General features: G+C 40.6%; 3 protein-coding genes across 6 annotated transcripts; 2 read left to right on the top strand and 1 right to left on the bottom strand.

Moving 5' to 3' along the window:
* The first annotated feature begins 869 nt into the window (after nucleotides 1-869).
* Nucleotides 870-4,242, top strand: coq2 (coenzyme Q2 4-hydroxybenzoate polyprenyltransferase). 3 transcript variants are annotated; one of them, XM_035530234.2, is made up of 8 exons: nucleotides 871-1,008; nucleotides 1,663-1,836; nucleotides 1,994-2,160; nucleotides 2,843-2,964; nucleotides 3,149-3,234; nucleotides 3,387-3,520; nucleotides 3,663-3,851; nucleotides 3,967-4,242. In XM_035530234.2, the coding sequence occupies exons 2-8, from the start codon at nucleotides 1,674-1,676 to the stop codon at nucleotides 4,105-4,107; spliced, it is 1,002 nt and encodes a 333-aa protein (XP_035386127.1). In that variant the 5' UTR covers nucleotides 871-1,008; nucleotides 1,663-1,673; the 3' UTR covers nucleotides 4,108-4,242. The 3 variants fall into 3 exon arrangements, with proteins under 3 accessions (XP_026858712.2, XP_035386127.1, XP_035386126.1); XM_035530233.2 differs by having other exon boundaries at nucleotides 1,616-1,836; XM_027002911.3 differs by having other exon boundaries at nucleotides 870-1,836.
* On the bottom strand, nucleotides 4,209-15,630 carry gldc (glycine dehydrogenase (decarboxylating)). Of its 2 annotated transcripts, XM_027002910.3 has the most exons (25): nucleotides 15,238-15,630; nucleotides 14,958-15,036; nucleotides 12,736-12,871; nucleotides 12,044-12,208; nucleotides 11,857-11,934; nucleotides 11,618-11,765; nucleotides 11,117-11,313; nucleotides 10,627-10,723; nucleotides 10,432-10,537; nucleotides 10,199-10,338; nucleotides 9,987-10,067; nucleotides 9,662-9,759; nucleotides 8,892-8,976; nucleotides 8,774-8,815; nucleotides 8,374-8,516; nucleotides 7,745-7,820; nucleotides 6,673-6,798; nucleotides 6,275-6,424; nucleotides 6,059-6,171; nucleotides 5,783-5,924; nucleotides 5,556-5,667; nucleotides 5,383-5,478; nucleotides 5,114-5,286; nucleotides 4,907-4,987; nucleotides 4,209-4,765 (listed from the first exon to the last, which is right to left on the bottom strand). In XM_027002910.3, the coding sequence occupies exons 1-25, from the start codon at nucleotides 15,505-15,507 to the stop codon at nucleotides 4,628-4,630; spliced, it is 3,072 nt and encodes a 1,023-aa protein (XP_026858711.2). In that variant the 5' UTR covers nucleotides 15,508-15,630; the 3' UTR covers nucleotides 4,209-4,627. The 2 variants fall into 2 exon arrangements, with proteins under 2 accessions (XP_026858711.2, XP_081570161.1); XM_081714035.1 differs by lacking the exon at nucleotides 14,958-15,036 and having other exon boundaries at nucleotides 15,238-15,367.
* A 1,639-nt stretch (nucleotides 15,631-17,269) lies between these two features.
* On the top strand, nucleotides 17,270-19,764 carry mboat4 (membrane bound O-acyltransferase domain containing 4). The gene is made up of 3 exons (XM_027002845.3): nucleotides 17,270-17,391; nucleotides 17,495-17,719; nucleotides 17,970-19,764. Exons 1-3 carry the CDS (start codon nucleotides 17,270-17,272, stop codon nucleotides 18,901-18,903), a joined length of 1,281 nt encoding a protein of 426 aa, XP_026858646.2. The 3' UTR covers nucleotides 18,904-19,764.
* Nucleotides 19,765-21,594: the final 1,830 nt, after the last annotated feature.

The following is a 21,594-nucleotide window of genomic DNA, read 5'->3' as shown; positions in this document are numbered from 1 at the left end:
GTAGTTACACTGTACCAGTGTTGTTACAACAATAGTAAAATGTAAAATAAAAACAAAAACCCACAAACAAAAAAACCCACCTTTGTAAATATATATTTGGAAATTAAGTAAACGCACTTGTGAAGAGAATGGGTATGTTGATAATAACAGACATAAAATAGAGTAGAACTGTGTTTTCTTTTATTGCATGTTGATATCCAAGTCAAACGAAGATATGAGAATATATTGCGTTTTAAAAGTCATTAGTCCACTTTGTTAGAAAAATGTCAGTAATTACTGACATACCATAAAAGTAGCAGACAGTACAGCAAATAAAACACACGACAGAGTGAGTTAAATATAAGTATGCCATTTTTCCACCCATAGGGCTAATAGGCAGAAAGAGGAAGGCAATTCAACAAGATTGGCCACAAGTGCAGTGAACTAGGAGTGTTTCTACACATGATGTAGTAGACACATCGTTTTTGTATGATTATTCTAATCACAGCTGGTGCATGCTTACTTCATCATAACCTACTTTTAAACCTCTATTTTAGGGCCTTTTAAATTCAAATCATTTGTGTGTAATATATGCAAACAACCACATGTGGTCGCTAAACACAAATGAATTATTTTGTGTAGGGCGCAAGGAGGTAAACCATCTGCCGTATAGCAAATGATCTCAAGGCTGGGATGTTCAGGAGTAGAAATTAAAGCCTTATAATAAAAAAAAAAAAAAACAACCAAAATGTTTTTTTTAATTATAAATTTAGATTTAAGTTTATATAGCATACGCATAAATGAGCTTTCTGAAGACATAAACGTTAGGATGGCTCTGAATATCCCAAGCCCAGCGGAATCCACTAATAGTTCAATGTTTCTGGGGGGACAATAGTACAGCACACACAAAACACATTTCATACATGAAACCTAAATGGACCGTCATAACGTTAGGTGATTTAAGATGAAAATCCCGTTGAAATGATCAGTTTTTAAAGTACTCCATAAACCATCTTGATGTTTGATGTTGTAAGTTCCTTTAATTCGTCAAAATTGCATCCATTGAGCTTAAATAACCTTGTCGCTAGACAGCTTGTAGCTAGCAGTTTAACTAGCTAATGCAGATTCTCTAGTTAGCTATAATTTAACCTTCACCTAGTTAATTACTTAAACTTTTTTGAAAGTTGATTTAAATAAGTGTGTTTTAAAGCACATGACTTTATAAAGGTCTGGCATATTTTAACTTCTGACATAAAACCGAACTATGCAGGTGGATTTAACACCAGCTATTAGATACACCTGATCGCTTTGGCTAGGTTAGGTTAGCTAGGTTAACTAAATATGTTAAGAAACTAGGTTTGATGTTTGGACAGGAGAGCGACCTACCACACAGTGCATGATAGCATTCACTGATGTCAGGGTTTTTATTGTTAATTCGTTAGGAGTGTGTACGGGAGTAAACATTAGCATGTGAATAATAAGCACAGTGGTGCATTTGTTTTTTTTGGAATAAGAAGTATAGTGCTCTCACTGTTAAGGCAGACAAGATAATGATGCCTACTAAGCTATTAACACGCCTCACCTCACATCCAATAAGGAAAATTCCACCACAGACTTGTTACTCCTATCTCTCAAGCATCCAGAGGGACAAGCAAGATAAGAATGCAGTTGCTTTTCCACCAGACTACTGTTTTATGAAGAGGGACTTTCAGAGACACAGAGTATGGTCATTGGCTGGCCACAGGCATGGGTTATCGAACAAGAGATCATTCAGTCTCACCCCCATGGGTATAGTTAATGCAGCCCCAGTGTCTGTGCAGCCGTACCTCCGACTAATGAGGCTGGACAAACCTATTGGTGAGTTCCTCCTGTCACTAACTCTTTCACTAGCCTATACAAGATTTGAGTCTAACTCATGGGCCATGCTTTCTCAGTCTCAGCAACATTGTGCCTTTGGAAATGAGCACCAGCCCAGCTGCCTCACCGTCTTGACTTGTGGCATTTGTGTTGGTAGGGACGTGGCTGCTCTACCTACCATGTACGTGGAGTATTGGGCTGGCTGCAGACCCTGGCTGCCTCCCTGACCTGCACATGCTCACCCTGTTCGGCACTGGTGCCCTGCTGATGAGAGGGGCTGGCTGCACCATCAATGACATGTGGGACAAAGACTTTGACAAGAAGGTATCTCTGCCATATCCAAGCTGGGCACTCTGGCTCCAACACTGCAACCTGTAAGGAGTAACGCAGCTGATGGTTTACAGATTAAGAGAGTTACAGTTTCAAATGTTGCCATATGGACAGTGAAATTGTAATATTGTATTTTGAATTGTAAACTACATAATGAACATTCTTGAATTGGAATCCAGATTGACAGGCAGTTATTTTTTGGGTGATGGTATTCAATCAATTTATCTGCTGTTGTGGTCAAATTATTTGACTTCTGTCTTAACATGTTCACAAAAAGTATACAACTTGCATAAAAATACTATTGTTAAAGACTGCAGTAACTCTACTAACTCTGAAACTCCTTCAGTGTAGTCAGAAAACCCAACTGGATTCAATTTGGGTCACATGGGAGATTCATTAATTGAACTGAAACAAATTGGATGGGCTCAAATTTAACTGGCAGCTTCAGTAGTCATACTGAATACTCAGGCTCCTTCTCTTTATTTTCCTTCACCAGTTACCTATGACTCTTGAATAGGGCCTCAAAGTTGGTTAACCTGTTATTTCTTTAAAAAGCCAAAATTTAATACAAACTCATATGCCACGTTTGTCACGACAGGGTGCAACTCAACATTAGCATAGCTTTTATTCCTGTGGGAGATTAAACTTGGTGTACATTGTATCTGTGTCCCTGCAGGTGGTCCGGACCGCCATGCGACCCATAGCTGCAGGAGAGATCTCTCAGTTTCAGGCTCTGGTCTTCCTCGGGGGCCAACTCATCTTAGCGTTGGGAATTCTTCTCTGTCTCAATTATTACAGGTACTTTAATGTTTTTGAACTTCTTTCAGATTATATCTCATGTTTTAGCTTTTAATGTTATGTTTTAGTTAAAAACTAAGACCAAACATTAAGTCACTGTTCTCCCTTCATGATGACATTGCCTTATTTATTCATAAAGAATTTAATATGAAAAACACTTTCTTTTTCAAATGTCTCCTTTCAGCATTGCCCTAGGTGCTGCTTCATTATCACTGGTCGTCACCTACCCTCTAATGAAGAGAATAACATACTGGCCTCAGCTCGTATTAGGTGGGTACTGCAAAACATTTCAGCACAAATGCATACAGCCATACAATTAAAAAAGTATTAAATATGTGTAAAATATATGTTTGCAAGTTTCCTTTATGCAGTTAAAGGTCATATAGCGAGAAGGCTTGAAAGTGACCTTCATGCCCTGCTAGGTCTCACGTTTAACTGGGGTGCTTTGCTGGGCTGGTCTGCTGTGACTGGATCATGTGACTGGACCGTGTGCCTGCCTCTCTACTTCTCTGGTGTCATGTGGACATTGATATACGACACCATCTACGCTCATCAGGTACTACTTTCTAGCTTAGCATTATAATCAAGGGATAATGTAGACTCTTAGCATCTGTTTTGCGGTGCACTGGGTTGCGCAGCAGTGGTTTGGGATTTTTGAGCTTGCGTCATTACTGTTTCTCATCTACTCTGTTGAGTAGGACAAGGAGGATGATATCAAGCTGGGAGTGAAGTCCACAGCACTCAGGTTCCAGGAACATACCAAGCCCTGGCTGGGTGCCTTTACTGTGGCCATGGTCTCAGGTCTGGTGCTAGCAGGAGCTAATGCTAATCAGACTCTCCCTTACTATGCCGCTGTGTCTACAGCAGCGGCTCTGCTAACACATCAGGTTAGTATAGTTCAGATTTTATGGCCAGATAGTATGTACTTCAATATATAGGTCAAATGAAAAGCTATTAAATCAAGCTTGAAAAATATTAACAAATGGTTATTGCAATTCACAGATCTATTTGTTGGACATCAACAAGCCTGAGGATTGTTGGAAGAAATTTGTCTCCAATCGTAATCTAGGACTACTGTTGTTCTTGGGAATAGTTGCTGGCAATTTGTGGAAGAAAAGAAGCGACACTCAGTGTGACAGTTAAACCCCATTACAAATCGACAGAAATAGTAATATTAACCATTAATTATCATGCTATACTCTCTTTGGTAATGTATGTATAAAACCAAGATTTCACACAAATGTTCCTTTAAAACATTTATTAAAATTTCTACAAACAGTTTGTGAGTTCCTTAAATAATTAGAAAAGGTTACATCTATAAAAATTAAAATGTGACCATTGAAAAACAGTGCCAGTACATTTTTCTACATAGTCAAAACAAAACTGCATACATTTAAAACAAAACAAACATTCATAAATGTAAAACAAATATAAAAATAAAAGCCTATACAAGTAGATCACTAAATCTGAGTGAAATTCTGCTTTTATTTTTTTAGTCATGGAACAGAGCATTAAAGCAAGGGCAGGGAGGTGAAGGCAGCTATTTGGCCCATGTATGTGAAATGAGGCAGCAAGACTCCAACCAAAGAGAATTAATCAAAAGAAGAACTGAAACCGAGTGGTGAGGGATCATTCGGAAGAGTGGAATGTTGCCAGGAGGTGGTCATGAAGATGCTCGCTCTTCATATGGAGATTCGTAGACCTCCATGGGGGGACAGGTACATACAAGGTGCTGGTCACCATAGATGTCATCAATCCTCGAAATTGTGGGCCAGAATTTGGTCTCGGGTCTCACAAAAGGCTGGACAAAAGTTGATGAGCAAGCATTATAAAGTTTACAGTTTTAACTATTGTACTGTTGTAATATGGGCAAATATGCAGAGCTCCAACTGTGTGTGCTGATATTACAAAACATTATGTCTAAACGGCATAAAGCACATACCATGGGGAAAGCAGCAAACTCCCTGGAGTAGGATCTGTCCCATGTGGATGAGGCAATGCATGCCAGTGAATGAGGAGCCATCTATGTACAAAAAGACTTGGATCAGGATGCTGAACAGAGCTCTCCATCAAGTAGACTAATATAAATAAAAATTATTATAGCATTCAATCACTATGTTTCTTGTTGGCCAGTTATCTGATTCACTACCTTTAGAGGGTTAACTCTAGAGTCCATCCGGCCTTCCTCGATGTCTGCGATTTCCTGTCGAATAGCCACCAAGGAGTCACAGAAGCGGTCCAGCTCACCCTTGTCCTCTGACTCTGTGGGCTCGATCATTAGCGTTCCAGCCACAGGCCATGACATGGTGGGAGCATGGAAACCTAGAAGAGGTTTCAAAGATTAGTTGTGTATGTTTATTATAATTTGCATGGGGCAATAAGGTGAGGGGTGGGGTTCCAAAGGAAGCATGTTTTTACCATAATCCTGTAGCCTTTTGGCAACGTCCACGGCCTCGATGTTGGCAGTTTTTTTAAATGGCCGAACATCCAAAATAAATTCATGTGCAACAAACCCTGTAAAAAAAGTTTGCCATTTTCAGAAAACAAAACCCACCATCACAAATTATTTTTATACAGATATCACTATTTACCTTTAGACCCCCTGAAGAGGATCTTGTAATGATTCTCCAGTCTCTTGGCCATATAGTTTGCATTAAGGATTGCTACTTCTGTTGCATGTCGTAGCCCCTTTGAGCCCATCATCTAAATAAAGGGGGGAAATTAACTGTTAATCAGTTAACTCTACAGAACTGTTTCAGCATCGTATTCTGTGGACAGGTTATTTTCTGGCAATGGCAGTATCTGAAAATGTCATTACCTTTATGTAGGCCCAAGAGATGGGCAAGATGGCACTAGACCCCCAGGGGGCAGCACTGATAGTGCCCAAAGAGCTTACTGTGTTGCTGGACTGCATGTTTACCACTGGATGGCTTGGCAGGAATGGGGCGAGGTGCTTCTTCCTGAACCAGAAAGGTCAAACATTGCATCTTAAAATCATAGTGAACAAAAGCATGAAGGGCCCTTCAGATAACTACCATGATACAACATTATGACCAACACGACTGATTTTATGAAGGGAAAGCTGAACACTTACACGCCAATGGGCCCCATGCCTGGGCCACCACCTCCATGGGGTATACAAAAGGTTTTGTGAAGATTCAAGTGAGAAACATCCGAGCCGTAATCTCCTGGCCGACACAGTCCCACCTATTGTGAGGAAACAAAGTTAAATCAATAACACATTCGTTTATGGGATATGTTGAATCAGACGAGAAAGATTGGGCTTACTGACTTGCATGGCTTAATTCACCTGAGCATTCATGTTGGCCCCATCCAGATACACCTGGCCACCATTTTGGTGAATGAGGTCACACACTTCACTCACATTCTCTTCAAACACTCCATTAGTTGATGGGTACGTGATCATTATAGCAGCCAGGTTTGCCTTGTGTTTGTCAACCTGTGGGGAAATAAAATTGAAGAGAGGTACCCAAATGAATTTCTTGCAACCCACCAAGAGAGTTTGTGGTAAAAAAAATATAAATAAATAAATAAATAAATAAATAAATAAATAAATAAAGCCAATAATTTACTGAAATCTCAATGATAAACGTGTTACCATATTATTGGACATTTTGTTACAGATCCACAAACTACTTGTTATGGTCAAAGTTTTATCAGGATATAAGAAACAAAATCAATCCATACCATCGCTTTCAGGTGAGCCACATCAATGCTGCCATCTTTGTCCACCTCCACCACCTGGATTTTCATTCCAGCCATCTGAGCACTGGCTGGGTTGGTTCCATGAGCTGACTTAGGAATCAGACACACCTGGGACAGCATAGACACTTTCAGTGCCATGTAATGGTAGACTTATTTAAAAATAGTTTACATGGCTGAAGAACACTGCAGGATAGGTTAGGATTAAACAGGCCACTGATAGCAACATTGGGTAGATAGATTCATACTGAAATGCATTTTGCAAAAATAAATACAATTTGAAAAGGTAAAACACATTTGTACATGTGCATTTCTTTAACACCACAATGCAATTAAAATATTTGAATTGAAAGTATTTTTAGGATTTCCTAGATTTGTAAGAATTATGACAGAGTGCCCTTCCTTCACAGACCAGGAACATGTACTAAGGAGACCCACATGGAAAATGCATAGTTGTTTTCTATACCTTATTTGCTCAACCATGGCAGTTTGGACCTTGACTGTTTCAGGAGTTTGGTTGCATATCCAAGATGTGCTTACCATAGAGTTAAAGGATTAAAACTGACCACCTTGGTTGTTTTGTGCTGGGTCCAGCTCCACCCCATTCTCCTGTCAGCCACTTTTACAGCTGTATTTTTTAAAACACTGCACCTTCTAACCACCTGCATCCCATTTTGTTCTCATGGAGCACAGAGCTTGGAGGTCCACTCCCAAACAGAACATATGTTCCAGTTATTCATAAACTCTGAAAGAGCTGAACTATTCTTAGAATGAGCATTTACTTGTCAGATTCTAATCTTTCTGACCTGCCAAATCAATTGGCAGGTCACAGTTGATAGATAATTTCCATCTGGCTGTTGAGTGGTTCAACTTCCCATATCTCTTTATTTTGTGCTCAAACAGGGCCTCTGATAATTGCTAGAAGGCATGCAATCTATTGTGAAGAGTTTATCTGGACTTTCATCTAGCCATGGCTTGATTTCTCTGTGGGCTGATTAAAGTTAGTCAAACTCCTATTAATCAGTCTGTGTTGTTGACTAGGAACGTGGGGACTCACCGTTCTGTGGGACTCTCCTTTGGAATTCAAATAGGCTTTGATTGCTGCCAGGCCTGCATACTCCCCCTGGGCACCGCTGCAAGGCATAGCAGTCAGTCAGTCAGTCAGTCAGTCATTCAGTCTTATTGGCAGCAGACCCAATGTTTTTCTCAGCAAATTACAGTTCAAAGCTCACTCTGCAAGGCACTTCTGTAGGGCAGCAGCAGGTCGCAGGAGGATGAAGTGCATGGCAAAGACACTGTACTGTTACATAACCAAACTTCTACAGGATATTAAGCAGACTGTTTGGGTTATCTAAGCAGTTTTACCAAACATTAACAGCCCTTAATGGGCTTATGTGTATATCAGAAGAATGCCTTTTCTGTTGGCATTTGTTTAGACAGTCTTAAGGTATTGCTTAACTTGTACCTTTAAGCAGTTATGAAACTTTACTGGAAAATTGAAACTGCTTTGATCTGAAGAAAACTATAAGGCAGAGAATAACCACTTTAAAACTTGACTCTGTGGTCATCAGAATAGTCTTATATCTGCCTAATAAAAGCTGACAGCAATTTCTATGCCTTGATAGTCACTACTGATTATTTTTTCCACAGAATAGAGTCAATTGTTTCAGTTGATGCTGGACTTGCCTATTTGGTTGGAAGGAGATCTTGTCATATCCTGTGACCTCACAAAGATCCCTCTCCAGCTGTCGGAAGAGCTGTTGATAACCCTCAGCCTGGTCCAGTGGCACAAAGGGATGGATATTGGCAAATTCCCGCCAGGTGATTGGCTGTCGGAGAGGGAGAAAAGCAGTCCCTTGAATGAATTTGTTGAGCAAGTCAATAAGTGGGCGTGAGCAACGAATACGTGAATGGATTGGCTGTTTGGAGGAGGAGTGAGGGGTAGGACTCTACATTCCGAAGCACGTTGGGTGTAAGGTCTTGGTGACTGTACACATTCTTATATTTGACCCATCGATAACCCTGACAACAACGCCATCTCCTTCAACAATTCTATGGAGTAGGATGGAATAAGCATGAGTCTCACCATGAGTTCTGAGGAGCTGTTCAGCTTCATCGTGCAGGACCCCTACATTTAAGGACAGTTTTTAGTGTGCTGTAATGAAGATGCAACACAGATTCAAATTGGTCTGTTCATTCCTTACCAAGGGAATCATGCTGTGGACAAGGGAGATGTCCTTGTTCTCCAACCTCTTCATATAGCGCACAATGTTGGTTTCCGAATGATAACTGTTGTGCAAGGCATGAATCAATTACTTTTGTATGTGCAAATTTGCATTGCAAACATGGGAAAGCTGAACTCAAAATGGATTCTTCAGTAAAACTGGTATGGGTGGTTGTCCAGTTTATTAGTATTAAAAAGGTTCAATTGCTTTCCAATTCGTGGTATGGCAGTTGCATCAAAATGGAGAATTTATATTTACAAGAGCCACTACTGTTTTGTTTTGATCAGTTCCATAATATTTTGTAAACATAAGTAAATTAACTAAAAGAAGTAGGTCTCACTAAGAGTCATTCTACATAATGCCCATGACCATAAATTGGCAATACAGATCATTTAATAATAGTAAAAATGTTTTGTCTATACTCAGTAAGCTACCATACAGAAATGGTCATTGGTCAGAAATGTGTCATATTTCAGAAATAGTCAAATTCTTCTCTGCAATAAAACGAACAGCTACATGGATTTTGAACATCCTGAGATAACCCCTTGTACTGAAACAACATGGAAGATTAGATAAAACACAGGTTATTTTGCCATTACCATACCCACTGGTAATAACCAACGATAAAGTGTTCATTTATTTCCTCTCCCACAGAAGGTAAGTTTCACATGGTTGGATAAATACAGTTTCACTTTTTGCCAGCGCACTGTTGCAGCCGACGGTATTTCCAGAAAGGTGCTGTAACAGACCTGTTGAACACCGGGTGGGTAAGGAACTTGCTGGTCCTTTTAAAAGGACTTGCCAGCAGACCTTTGGTCCTCTCACTCATTTTCTCAGCCAGGAGCTCCTGAAGCAAAAGCCAAAAACTAGAAATGGTCAAAAAGGCATCAATTCCAGAAAAACAAGGGGGGGGGGGGGGGGGGGTTTGCACCATTAAAGTGCATACTGAACACCAATTTAACCTGTTTACCATAGGGCCCTAGTTCCAAAGCATGCCCATTACTGTAAACTGATTAGCACATCCTGAATAATCATTAGAATTGTGTACATCAGGCTAATTATTGGCACACTTACAGCAGAGGATTCACAGCCAAAGATCCAGAGCAGATCGTCCAAGTCTCTCTCTGTAACTGTCTCATCCAAAGACACGCCAAGCTGTAACCGTTCACACAGGGAGATGGTCTTGAAAGCTACTATTTGGTCAAGATCCACCAAGGTCAATCTTATCAAATGTCTTATAGTCCTATACGAGAACTGATGACACCAAATGTTTGAGGAGGACTCACCATTCCTTTGCTGTAGACACGGAGGTTGACCTCACGCTGCATGGCTTTCTCCAGTATGTCTTTGGCCGCCACGCTGCAGTGAATCTTCAGAGTGTCAAAGAAGGTGTCATACTGGAGCTTGTGGCCAGCTCTAATGAGCCCTGTGACAGCAAAAGGAACATGTTCTAAGTGACGTCGGCACTTGGCAGCCAGAAAACATGAGATGATCGGGAGTGGGGGGAACGGCGAAGTACCCTCGGCGAGAATCAGCGCTGCGTTGTGAGTCCTTTCGGCGATGTGCCGTAGGCCTTGAGGGCCATGGTAAAGTGCATACATAGCAGCCATGTTTGCCAGGAGCGCCTGAGGAGAAAACATAGTAAGAGGGAGGGGTCACCAGGTGCAGTGAGACATGCAGCCTCACGCAGCGTTTGGAGGTTCTGCTTGGGCACCTGTGCAGTGCAGATGTTGCTGGTGGCCTTGTCACGGCGGATGTGCTGTTCCCTGGTCTGCAGTGCCAGACGGTACACCTCTTTACCAGCGGCATCTCTGCACAAAACAAGGAGAGGCACTAAAGACACACACACACACACACACACACACACACACACACACACACACACACACACACACACACACACACACACACACACACACACACACACACACACACACACACACACACACACACACACACACACACACACACACACACACACACACACACACACACACACACACACACACACACACACACACACACACACACACACACACACACACACACACACACACACACACACACACACACACACACACACACACACACACACACACAGACACACACACACAGACACACAGACACACAGACACACACAGACACACACAGACACACACAGACACACACACACACACACACACACACACACACACACAGTTTACCTAGTGACTCCAACCATCCTTCCAGGCATCATCCTAACCAGGTTTTCTTTGACAGAGAAGAAGGCTGCATGAGGACCTCCATAACAGAGAGGCACCCCAAAGCGCTGCGAGCTGCCCAGGGTGATGTCCACCCCGAACTCGCCAGGCGGGCGCAGGATGCACAGCGCCAGCAGATCTGTGGCACAGCAGGCCAGTGCCTTCAATCAAAAGAAAAATTTTTTTTTTAAATGTAAAAAAGAAATAAATCAATCAATCAATCAATCACAACACCACCGCAAATGTTTATGACAAGCTAAAGCAGATGGATAGGGCCAGGTGCGAACGGAAGCAATCGTATCATTTCATCTTAGCATAGATGTTTCCAGAAGCACAAAGAAAATAACTGGCTGAGCCAATCACCACTCATTTACATAAAGACATTAAAAGCCCAAGGCTGCTTTAAAAAAAAAAAAAACCCCACACCACTTTTTTTTTTTTTGAGTGCCGCAGGGTGGTACGTACTCCGCCCTTGTGGGCCCCATCCACGAGTGCCGAGAAGTCCTCCACCCTGCCTTCGGTGTCAGGGTACTGGAAGAGCACGCCACTCACGTCGTTGCCACTGAAGTCCATATCGTGAGGCAACTTCAGCAGCGTCTTCACCCCAATGTAGCTAAACACACGTCAGAACGTAAACTTAGTTTACATTATGTGCACAGTATACCTGCTTGTCTTAATACTCAGGCTCAACAGACGTGACGTACTTGGCTCTGGTCTGCACCACTGCAATTGTTTGGGGATGACAACGGGGGTCGATGTAGAACGTCCTTCTCTTGTTTTGCCTGAACACAAAGCCGTCAGATCAGCCCCAGAGGCGGCAGCGTTCGCACGGGTCAGTCGAACAAGTCGAGGCAGATTTTTCACATAAGGTCTTGTGCACTGCGTTCAAACCTGTGGCAGAGCTGCATTGCCTCGGCAGCTGCAGTGCCTTCGTCCAACAGGGAGGCGTTAGCCACCGCCATGCCCGTGAGGTCACACACCATAGTCTGGTAGTTCAGCAGGCTCTCCAGACGACCCTGAGAGACCTCAGGTTGGTAGGGAGTGTACTGGGTCACCCTGGAAAGAGAAAATTTAGACAGGAAGGATTAACCCAAAATGCCTGTTTAAAACTACAAACATGTAGCACCTAACTAAAATTGGTAGAGATGCACTTTTAAAACTTTTTAATGCACACAAACTTTGTAATCATTTACTCATCTTAAAATATAAAGGTTAAGAATTAATGATTTAATGTGTTTACATGCATAAACACAAACTGATCATACAATTAAAATATCATTAGGAGCCAACAGGAACATTTAAACAGCAGAAAACGAACTTAAAGATATATGCAGTCATAAGACTTAACTGCTCAACACATTAATCTTAAAACTTATCCATAAACTTATTACTTTTGCATAAATCACATCATAGAATAATTTCATAAAATGTAGGCTTGAGTTATTTTAGGAACAGTTTTATAAAACCAATGAAAATGTACTGCAACAAACATGCAAAGTCTATATATTTAAAAAGGCATGCATGTTCAGTGTATGTTCTGCTGTCATAATAGGGACACAAGATGACTTTCTGGAAACACACACCATCCAGAATTTTCCAGAAGATTTCTCTGTATGACAGGGGGCACAGCACAGTTATAATAGCCCATTCCAATGTAGGATCTCCACAGCTTGTTCTTGGAAGCAATTTTTTGGAGTGACTCAAGAATTTCATTTTCACCTGCAAAGAGTAATCATAACTATTGTTACACACATACAAGAGAAAGATATACAGAGACATTACATTTGCCTTTATTGGTTGCAACAGTCAAGCCCTATAAATGACACCACCACCTACATCCACATGAGGAATGGCTGCGGGTCATCTTGCTCCCTTGTAGAAAAACAAATTCCACGGATGCTTTCAGTGCACAAAGCAAACACTCTGGTAATGATATTCAAACTGACATACAGAAACAATGAATACAGCCTTTGAAATTGTCCATTTTTCAGATCATGAAGAGGGAGAAAAACAAAACTAAATAAAACCAGTGTGTACCATGATCATTGAAAATCTGAGTAGCTGATTTCAATTTTACCAGTCAGTGACCACCTGCATGTATCCACCTTCAATAGTCCCCTTAAAATTTCATAAAATCATCATCATATTCGGTACAGAAATTAAATTTTTTTTAATTAATTTTAAAAAACAAAACAAACAAGCAAAAAAAAAAACCCACACCACACACACATCTAATAGAAATTACCAAGCTAGTCCACCTGCACATGCAAGTGTATTCTTTATAAAATTGCACAAGCCAAGAATGCGTGATGGACACATATGGTCCATTTCCCGATGGCCAAATAGATTAATTCCAGTTGCTTGGAGGCACTGGAACCAGTTCATGCCGAGACACTGAAATTCCCCATGCATTGTGCTGCAGCTTAGTAACAGCAACTCCACGGCGATGGAACAGTCCAAGAACACAGGCTCAGCTAGTCGCACTAAAACAATTTCCACCTTTTTAAAATTGAACAGTACGACGCAACAACATTCTAGATATGGATAAGCCCATGTTTTACCATCCAACACCTCCAAACAGTCAGATATGGTGAAGAAAAACAGTGAAAAACAGCTAAATACAGCCTTTTTTACATTACATATTACCTAATTGGTGGCATTTTCATTGTTAATTTTAAGGAGTCCAAGGGATTTTATGAAAACGCAAAAGTGTGAGGCTCTTGCTGGACTGGCAAACCAAGCTGGTGAGCAGCTGAACCAGCAAAATCCAGTATGGCCCCCACGGACTTTTTCTGCATGGTGGAGCTCATTACAGAAGCAGGCAGGGCAGTCTGGACCTAACTGACATCAGAATGCTTTCTGCCACGTGCAAGACCTTCCTCATATTCAAGTGATCATATACAGCTGAAAAGTCGCCACTTATTTAATATTTTTCAGATATCACATTTCTGCAGTTCATGTAGGTTTTTAATAAAATTGCACCACAAGTTGCATTTTTTGTATTTCCAACATTCATAGAATAATTACTCTGCTGGTTAAAATGTATGCAATTAACAGAATTTCAACATATATGCCGATTTTAATGCTCCGATTAAAAAAAAAAAAAGTAGGTTTTTTTGGGTTTTTTTTTAAACACCAAAATTTCAAATGAATCAAACTTCCCTAACTTGTAAGAAATATTTCCCGGGAAAAGCAACGATTTCACTGCATACATTACATCTATTTGATAGAATTGCAGACATAAACGTGCTCTCGTCACATTATAGCGTGAACAACTGATGTAACGCTAACCAGATCAAACTGGCCTCGGGACGAGAGCTCAGGGCTGAACTTTACACTCTAATTGTCATCCTATTGGCATCGGCTGAGGGCGACAGGAGATTGGTGCTGCTCGCCGGGTTTCGCAAAAACAACTCCAAATATGTGCAAAGGAAGACTTAACGGTGAAAAACTCTCCAGCAAAGTCGACTGGCGCACAATACGCGTGCAACCTACATTGCACCCAAAAGAGTCCCTTTTGTTCTAGTCGGGTTCGATCGAAAATCATACGTTCATATATTTCTGACCAAATTAAGTCGAAATACGATAATGGGGAGAACAAAAACGTGTTGGCAAGAAAACATTGAGAAGTCTCCTATATTGTCCAGTGATGCTGTAGTACAATCTCAAAGTGGTCTAAACGCTTAACCGCGAGTCAGTACAAATAAGCGATGGAATCACATCAACAAATAACACGTGCTCTCTCCCTCACTGCACTTGATAGTAGTAAAACTTAGGAGTGATACTTGATAGGAGTAAAACTTACAGACAGGGTCGTCCATTTTCAGATTCCTTTGCAGGCGAATAGATGATGGAATTGTGTTTTCTATAAGCTCTGAAACGGACTGGAAATCAAGTGGATAGCACACCCCATAATGTACACACCATATATCTGCGTGTTCTACTTAACTATATATATTTTTTCCACTTTAGAGGACATCTGTCAGCGTTCAAAGTTTATCGATTACGAACTGGTTAAACTTGCAACAAGGAACATTTTTAGGTCATTTTCATTATAAGAATAATTCAGAATTTATTCATCTTACCCCAACCCCCAGAGTATTAAGCATTTCCCTCTTCTCTTTGTCGCCGGGTCCAATATGTCTCTCAGCAAAATCATCATGTCTTGGCAGTATTCTCTCAATCTTTCTCGTCCCCAAAACTGCAGTGGTCCTAATTCCACGGATGTTGGAAGATAATTTGGGAATTTTCGTCAGATTCACAAAAATGCTTCTCTTTCCATGTAGGTTTTTGTAATGCACGCGAGCATTAACCATCCTATTGATAAACCCCCAAGATTTCGCGCAGTTTTGCATTTTTTACGATAAAAATATTCACGAAGTAAAAAAAAAAAAAAAAAACACTGGAGTAGTTCAGCCACACTTCACTCCGTGTGACCTACTGAAGCCCGATACTGCTAAAACCTGCTCCAAAATTCCTTTAAAGTGTCTAGTTGATACGCCTCCTCATTACACAGAGACCAGCCAATCGATACCAGAAAGCCCCGTGACGCAGTGTAAAGCCCCGGGCAAAGATTATGTTCCTAATTTTCAAACGTCCCGTTTACTCATGCAAAATGATAGGGGTTAGGCTCCTCTGATCCCGCGGAGGTATACACCTCCCTGTGGCCTGATGCTGGATTATGGACTTATTTGGTAATTTATACGGAAGCACTGAATTGCAACAATGAGGAATACTGGCATGGACTTACTCTACAGGTTAAACTCCAGAGCCTACAGGTGTATATGGCCTACACGGAAATGATTTTAGTTCATCTAATCTACGTTCACCACATTCAAATGGAGAAGATATGTAAACGAACAATGTAGAATTTCCTGCACGGTAGAAAATGCTTTTCCCCACATGCAATATTTTTCGCCACCTCGCCGCGATGAAGGGATTTTTAGATGCAAAGCACCTCATGGCTTGTAACGCACTCATTCGCTCACTCACGTTTAAAATAATTCGTCACAAGTGGGTGCTGTCAGCACTGAAATATCTTTGGTGATTCGCATCAGTGCTTGGTCGCTGACTGTCTAATTTACCCAAATGTCCCGAATAAAGAATGCTTTCTTTTTCTAAGGTGAATGGTGATGGTTGCTGAGTGCTTAAATCGACTAATAACATTGGACAACAAAACGTTTACTTTTTTTGTCCCACACTATAAGGTTCTTACAGTTCTTTTCATGCTGAATTCAAATCTATTTTTAGAATTGTCTGTATCACGCATGGTATTTGTGTTACAGTGCAATTAAATGTTACAATATGTACATAAATAATGATTTTATTAAACTTAATAATGCACAAACAGATATGCACAAACAGATTCTAAAATGTACAGGTGATTTTGTATGACAGCATTTATGTATGACAATATTTGCTCTGGTGGTCAGAAGCCCCTTGGCACTGGTTCTGCTGGCCCTGTTACTAATCCATCTATTTATTATTTTAATTTTCATTATTATGATATTAGCACAAATACATGCATATTTCCAAGGTATGAATTTATGAGACATCACTATGAAGTGAAATGCCAAATACGGCAGTGGATAACTTCTATTATATAGCAATACATCCCTTTTTTTTTCCCACAAATTCTCTTTGTAATTTAAAAGGCTTATCACAGGGGCCAGATTCTGGATAAAAGACTTGACAATAACTTTAAAAATACTGAATATCATATTAGAGAAACATAAGTAAAGATTGTTCAATAAGTAATCTTTATAATGCACACAGTCAGTTTATTATTTATTATATTTCAATGTTTCTTTGTCAACCTTGAAGCGTTGTGTAGCAAAACTGCTTGCATTGCAAGGACTGTGTACTCATGATAGTGTTGCCATGTTTTAGAAACCCATTTAGTGAACCCATAGATGTCCACTACTCCTTGCACATCTCTCTATCTGTGCACATCTGGAATTTTGATAATGAAACAGAAATGTTCGAGCTCATTTAAGAGGTGTTTGCCCTTTAGGTGTTAATAATAAGCTCACTACTTTATGCTTCACAGACAGAGAGAGCACAACTCTCCTCAAGCCACATACACACACAGTAATAACCTTCCTTTGGTTTTGCAGTATGGGTCTTCTGTCATTAATTTTGCATGAAAATCTACAGCTGGTCTATCAATTACTCACTATACCTTTTGCTTTGCTGTTCTACTGTTTAGCTACACAAGGGTGTCTCACCTTGATTAACAGGTAAGGATGATTTCGGATGCAACAATTTATTGCTAAATATTCTGGAACCCCTGCTGCTATGTTCTTTGTTGCCAAGTAACTGAAGTAAGACTGTTTTTTTAAGGCATGTCTGTCTGATGCTGGGAGGATTCCTGCTTGCTGTTTTAACCATGGGCCCATATTGCATATTACTCTTCATCACGTCCATCGTTTTTGTGCTGCTGGTGTTCCTTGTGGGACCAGCTCACATTCACCCTTGGATTTTTGGACTGCAGATGTGCTGGCAAACGTTCTGGCACTTCTATATTCAGTACCAACAATACTGGCTCCGAGATGCTATGGATCCCAGGTATCGCCTTGCAACATGATCACAAAATTCACAGTAGATTGGGGGTTTTCAGCTCTAGTCCCTGTGCCAGACCGCCAAGCATGGTTTGAGGTTTTTCCCCTGCTCCAACACATCAGCCCTTCAAATGCTCTTCATGAGTTGGATCATGAGCCAGAGCAGGGGAACATAAAACTGTGCAGGACACTGGGATGGTGTGGCTGGCATTAAACGCAGCTAACGAGTCTTTAAAATCTGTTTCCTTCTCCCTCAGGCTTTCTCTGGCTATGTCTGCTCTAATGCTTCTCAGCCAAAGAGTCACATCTGTATCAATGGATCTCCAGGAAGGAAAAGTCGCTGGGCCTTTCAACAGAAGCTTCAGAAACCAAGTCTCTTCCATCATTCCTTTCTTGAGCTACGCATTCTATTTCCCTGCTCTTCTTGGAGGACCGCTTTGCCCAGTCAACACTTACATGACCTTCGTGGAGCAGATAACCATCACTCCACCACCTTCTCCTCTCACCATTCTGCCTTCCAAGCTATTGCAGGTGCTGGCCCTGACAGCTCTCAAATATCTTCTCGCAAGCTTTCTACAGTCAAGCCGTTTGAGGTCCAGCAGCCCCGTTGGATCTCCCGGCATACCGTGGATCTGGGTATTCTCCCTGGTGCTCAGACTCAACTATTATGCACACTGGAAAGCGAGCGAATGTCTCAACAACGCGGCGGGGCTGGGCTTCAGCGGGCGTGGCCCAAGCGGAGGCGCAGTGTGGGACAGGCTTTCCGATGGGGATGCATGGGAGATCGAGTCGTCAATCCGCATATCGGCGTTTGCCCGCCGCTGGAACGCTACAACGGCTACCTGGTTGCGCAGACTGGTGTTCCACAGGAGCAGTGGGGCTTGGCTGCTCGCCACGTTCGCCTTCTCGGCTCTGTGGCACGGACTGCACCCAGGCCAGGTCATGGGGTTTCTCGGATGGGCCATAGCGGTATTAGCAGACCACAGGCTACATGCACATGTTGGCCCGAGGCTCAGCACGCCTTGGAGGAAGGGTTTATTCACTTGCTTAAGCTGGGCCTACACTCAGGTCGTCATTGCTTGGGTCGTTGCCGTCACTGAACTTCGGAGTTTTGAGACAGCCTCATTGCTGGGTACAACACCCATTTCTTTGTTTCCACTTGCAAGTGTTGTGATATTGATTATTCTGTAATAAGTCAATTAAGCTTGTGATATTCAGTAATAGATTCCTTTTATTTTACAAGCATATGACCTATCTTAATTATATACGTATGATTCTATATAATGTTTCCGTGTCAGATTCTTTTAAGATAGTGACGCTCCTATTTCCACTTCCATTGGATATTGAACTATTTGAGTGATACTGCCATCTAGTGGATAACAAAAAGGTTTAAGTAGTGTTACGATCTTATTATGATCGTTCGGCCTAGAAAAAGGAAAAAAATCATATATATATATATATATATATATATATAATTCTGGGTAACTGCAGTGTACTGTAGTAAGAGATGACAAGTAAGAGACAACAGGTGTTCAACAATATAAAGATTACATTTCTTACAAGTAGAAAACTCCTGCAGTGATGCCTGAGGAGGAATGGGAGGTGACGACTGATCTTTTTGTGTTAATTATTTTGGTGGCTATGTTAATAAATGTGCATGTACCACATCTAGAGCAGTTGCAGGCTAGAGTACCACAGCTATTATCTGAATGGTCATTTATCTGACTCTTGATCAGCATGGCTATGACGTTTTTGTCTTAATACAATTTTTGTTTTTGTAAAATTGTATTACATTTTTGGCATTTATTATTTTATTACAAATTTTAATTCAGTGTTCTTGGCATCTTTTAGTAGATTACAATGGAAATTAAACTATGGACTTTGTAGGGTTTTTTTGACTCTTAAATGCTTATAAGTTCTGAAATAATGCAATTTTATATATATGATACTGTAAGATGTCATTTTCAAGGTAATCCAAATTTCTTGCAATGCTCACTACATATTGCTAATTTTAAACCATGCTTGTGAAATTGTCTAGGGTTGAAAGAATATTTTTCAAAAGTACAAGGTTCACTTTGACCTAAAAATAAATACACAATGGTTCTGTAGAAAAGGTAATTTTATACAATAATTTTGCATCTTCTTGAGCAAATCTTCTTGTCAAGTATTGACCATTTAGAGTTTTCATAAAACACTGGAAACTGCATTAACACACCATATATATGTATGTGGCAATTGTAGAAGAATTCAACCTCTTATTGCTTTTATAGCAATTTAGCAATACAGTGGTATTAAAACAAAACATACAACACCTGTTTTCTAGGCTTATTCTGCAGCCTGAAATTAGGCTTAGATTGTGGGAACAAGGGGAATAAATATTATTTTAATAGCCATACAAAATGGTGGGGTTCAAACATGAGAGGAGAAAAATATGTTCAATAGCCATCTTGTTTCAACATGAAGAAGCACATGAATTCCACACTTGCTGACCTTCGACAGGTGGCGTGTCAATAATCCACACCGGCATTTCGAGTACCAGGGCACCTCTGAAGATACTGAGGTCCTTGGCGCAGGTAAACAGGAAGCTGTTGTGCAGTGCCTGCATGTTTGCCTATTCATCAGGCCAGGTGACTCTCCATGCCTAGGCATGCACCACTGGGAAGGAGGCATACTCTGACTCTCATGTGGGCAGGTTACAAAGTGCTCACCACAAAACTCCAAGATTCTACTAGCACATTTTAGAATGCCTACAGTTAGGTACACCCATAGCAGGGCCAGGCCCAGCTTACTCATCATCCCCGAAGCAACTGGCTCTCTGACACTAAATAAGCGTAAGCACACTACTCTTTTAACTGTGTATCTAGATGAATATTTCTGTTTGCTTGTTTTGCAGTGCTATGATACATGGTCTCTGAGCTGCTCACATCATGTTCACAATACTTAATGGAAAAAGCATTTGAGTTTTAGTTTTAGTATTACAAGGCTTGAAATTATTATTCTATAGCACTAAATTCCAGTATCTGGTGCACTGAATTGACTCATATTAAGCAGACTTAGTGGAAGGTTTCAATATGATTTTGGAAATCAAAGGGGCCATGTCTATTATTCAGGTCATTGTTTATAATCATAACGTAGCCAAAATATTTATTAGAGTGATTTTTAAAAAAAATCTATAAGGTGCAGCTCACGACATGAAGAATCAAATTGTTTTGTAGTCCTCAAATTAACTGGTTTATGCTCCACAGAGTAGGTCCCCTCATGAAGGCGGTTATAATTAAATTAGATTTAGTACAGAAGCTATGAAACATCCAGATCACTAGGTGTCAGTGTATGTTTTATAATGTCAATAAGCGTAATTGGAAAATGATTTATTGCTCCTTTAAGTTCAGTGAGGAATGGACAAAGCATTTCTGATTTTGGCTGACGCTATGGAAATTTTCAAAATGCTACACACCCACAAAAAATGTTTTGGCCGAGATGTCCAGCCCAAGGAGCTGTTTATTTTGTGTTCCTGTATTAAAAGTACAAAAAGAGAATTAAAAAAAATATCACCAGTTTAGTGACCCTCTAAGGATTCCAGGGAAATACGACAAATGCGTTCAGAATGCGATGTAAATAAATATATGTCAAATTTTGTCACGATCAGACTACACTTTTGGAAGTTTAATTGCACCTACAAACAGTACTGAGTTTTTGTAGACATGATGTGTTAAAAAGTCCATTTAAAAATGGTTTTAGACCATGCAGATTATTTAATACCTGAAACAATTTGGTGAAAATCCTAACACTGAACTGTGTGTTGTATAGGGCGGAAAACGGCTTAAGATTTACGTAAATTGACCTATTTGCAAATTCGTCCGTCTTCCTGGAATCCATAATTCG

This window comes from Electrophorus electricus, chromosome 5 (assembly GCF_041902795.1).
Source record: "Electrophorus electricus isolate QZ-2024a chromosome 5, ASM4190279v1, whole genome shotgun sequence".
Lineage (NCBI taxonomy): Eukaryota > Metazoa > Chordata > Actinopteri > Gymnotiformes > Gymnotidae > Electrophorus > Electrophorus electricus.
Note: the sequence above shows the minus strand (reverse complement) of the source record. Positions and strands in the feature narration are given on the sequence as shown.

Bases quoted from the DNA above. Each gene is read 5' to 3' on its own strand.
- coq2 (XM_027002911.3), top strand. From the start codon at position 1,530: ATGATGCCTACTAAGCTATTAACACGCCTCACCTCACATCCAATAAGG. The intron at 1,837-1,993 runs GTGAGTTCCTCC...TTGTGTTGGTAG, and splicing joins GAGGCTGGACAAACCTATTG to GGACGTGGCTGCTCTACCTA. The intron at 3,235-3,386 runs GTGGGTACTGCA...ATGCCCTGCTAG, and splicing joins CTGGCCTCAGCTCGTATTAG to GTCTCACGTTTAACTGGGGT.
- gldc (XM_027002910.3), bottom strand. From the start codon at position 15,507: ATGCAAAACTGCGCGAAATCTTGGGGGTTTATCAATAGGATGGTTAAT. The intron at 11,766-11,856 runs GTACGTCACGTC...ACGTGTGTTTAG, and splicing joins GTGGTGCAGACCAGAGCCAA to CTACATTGGGGTGAAGACGC. The intron at 4,988-5,113 runs GTAGTGAATCAG...TTTTGTACATAG, and splicing joins CTAGAGTTAACCCTCTAAAG to ATGGCTCCTCATTCACTGGC.
- mboat4 (XM_027002845.3), top strand. From the start codon at position 17,270: ATGGGTCTTCTGTCATTAATTTTGCATGAAAATCTACAGCTGGTCTAT. The intron at 17,392-17,494 runs GTAAGGATGATT...TGTTTTTTTAAG, and splicing joins TGTCTCACCTTGATTAACAG to GCATGTCTGTCTGATGCTGG. The intron at 17,720-17,969 runs GTATCGCCTTGC...CTTCTCCCTCAG, and splicing joins CGAGATGCTATGGATCCCAG to GCTTTCTCTGGCTATGTCTG.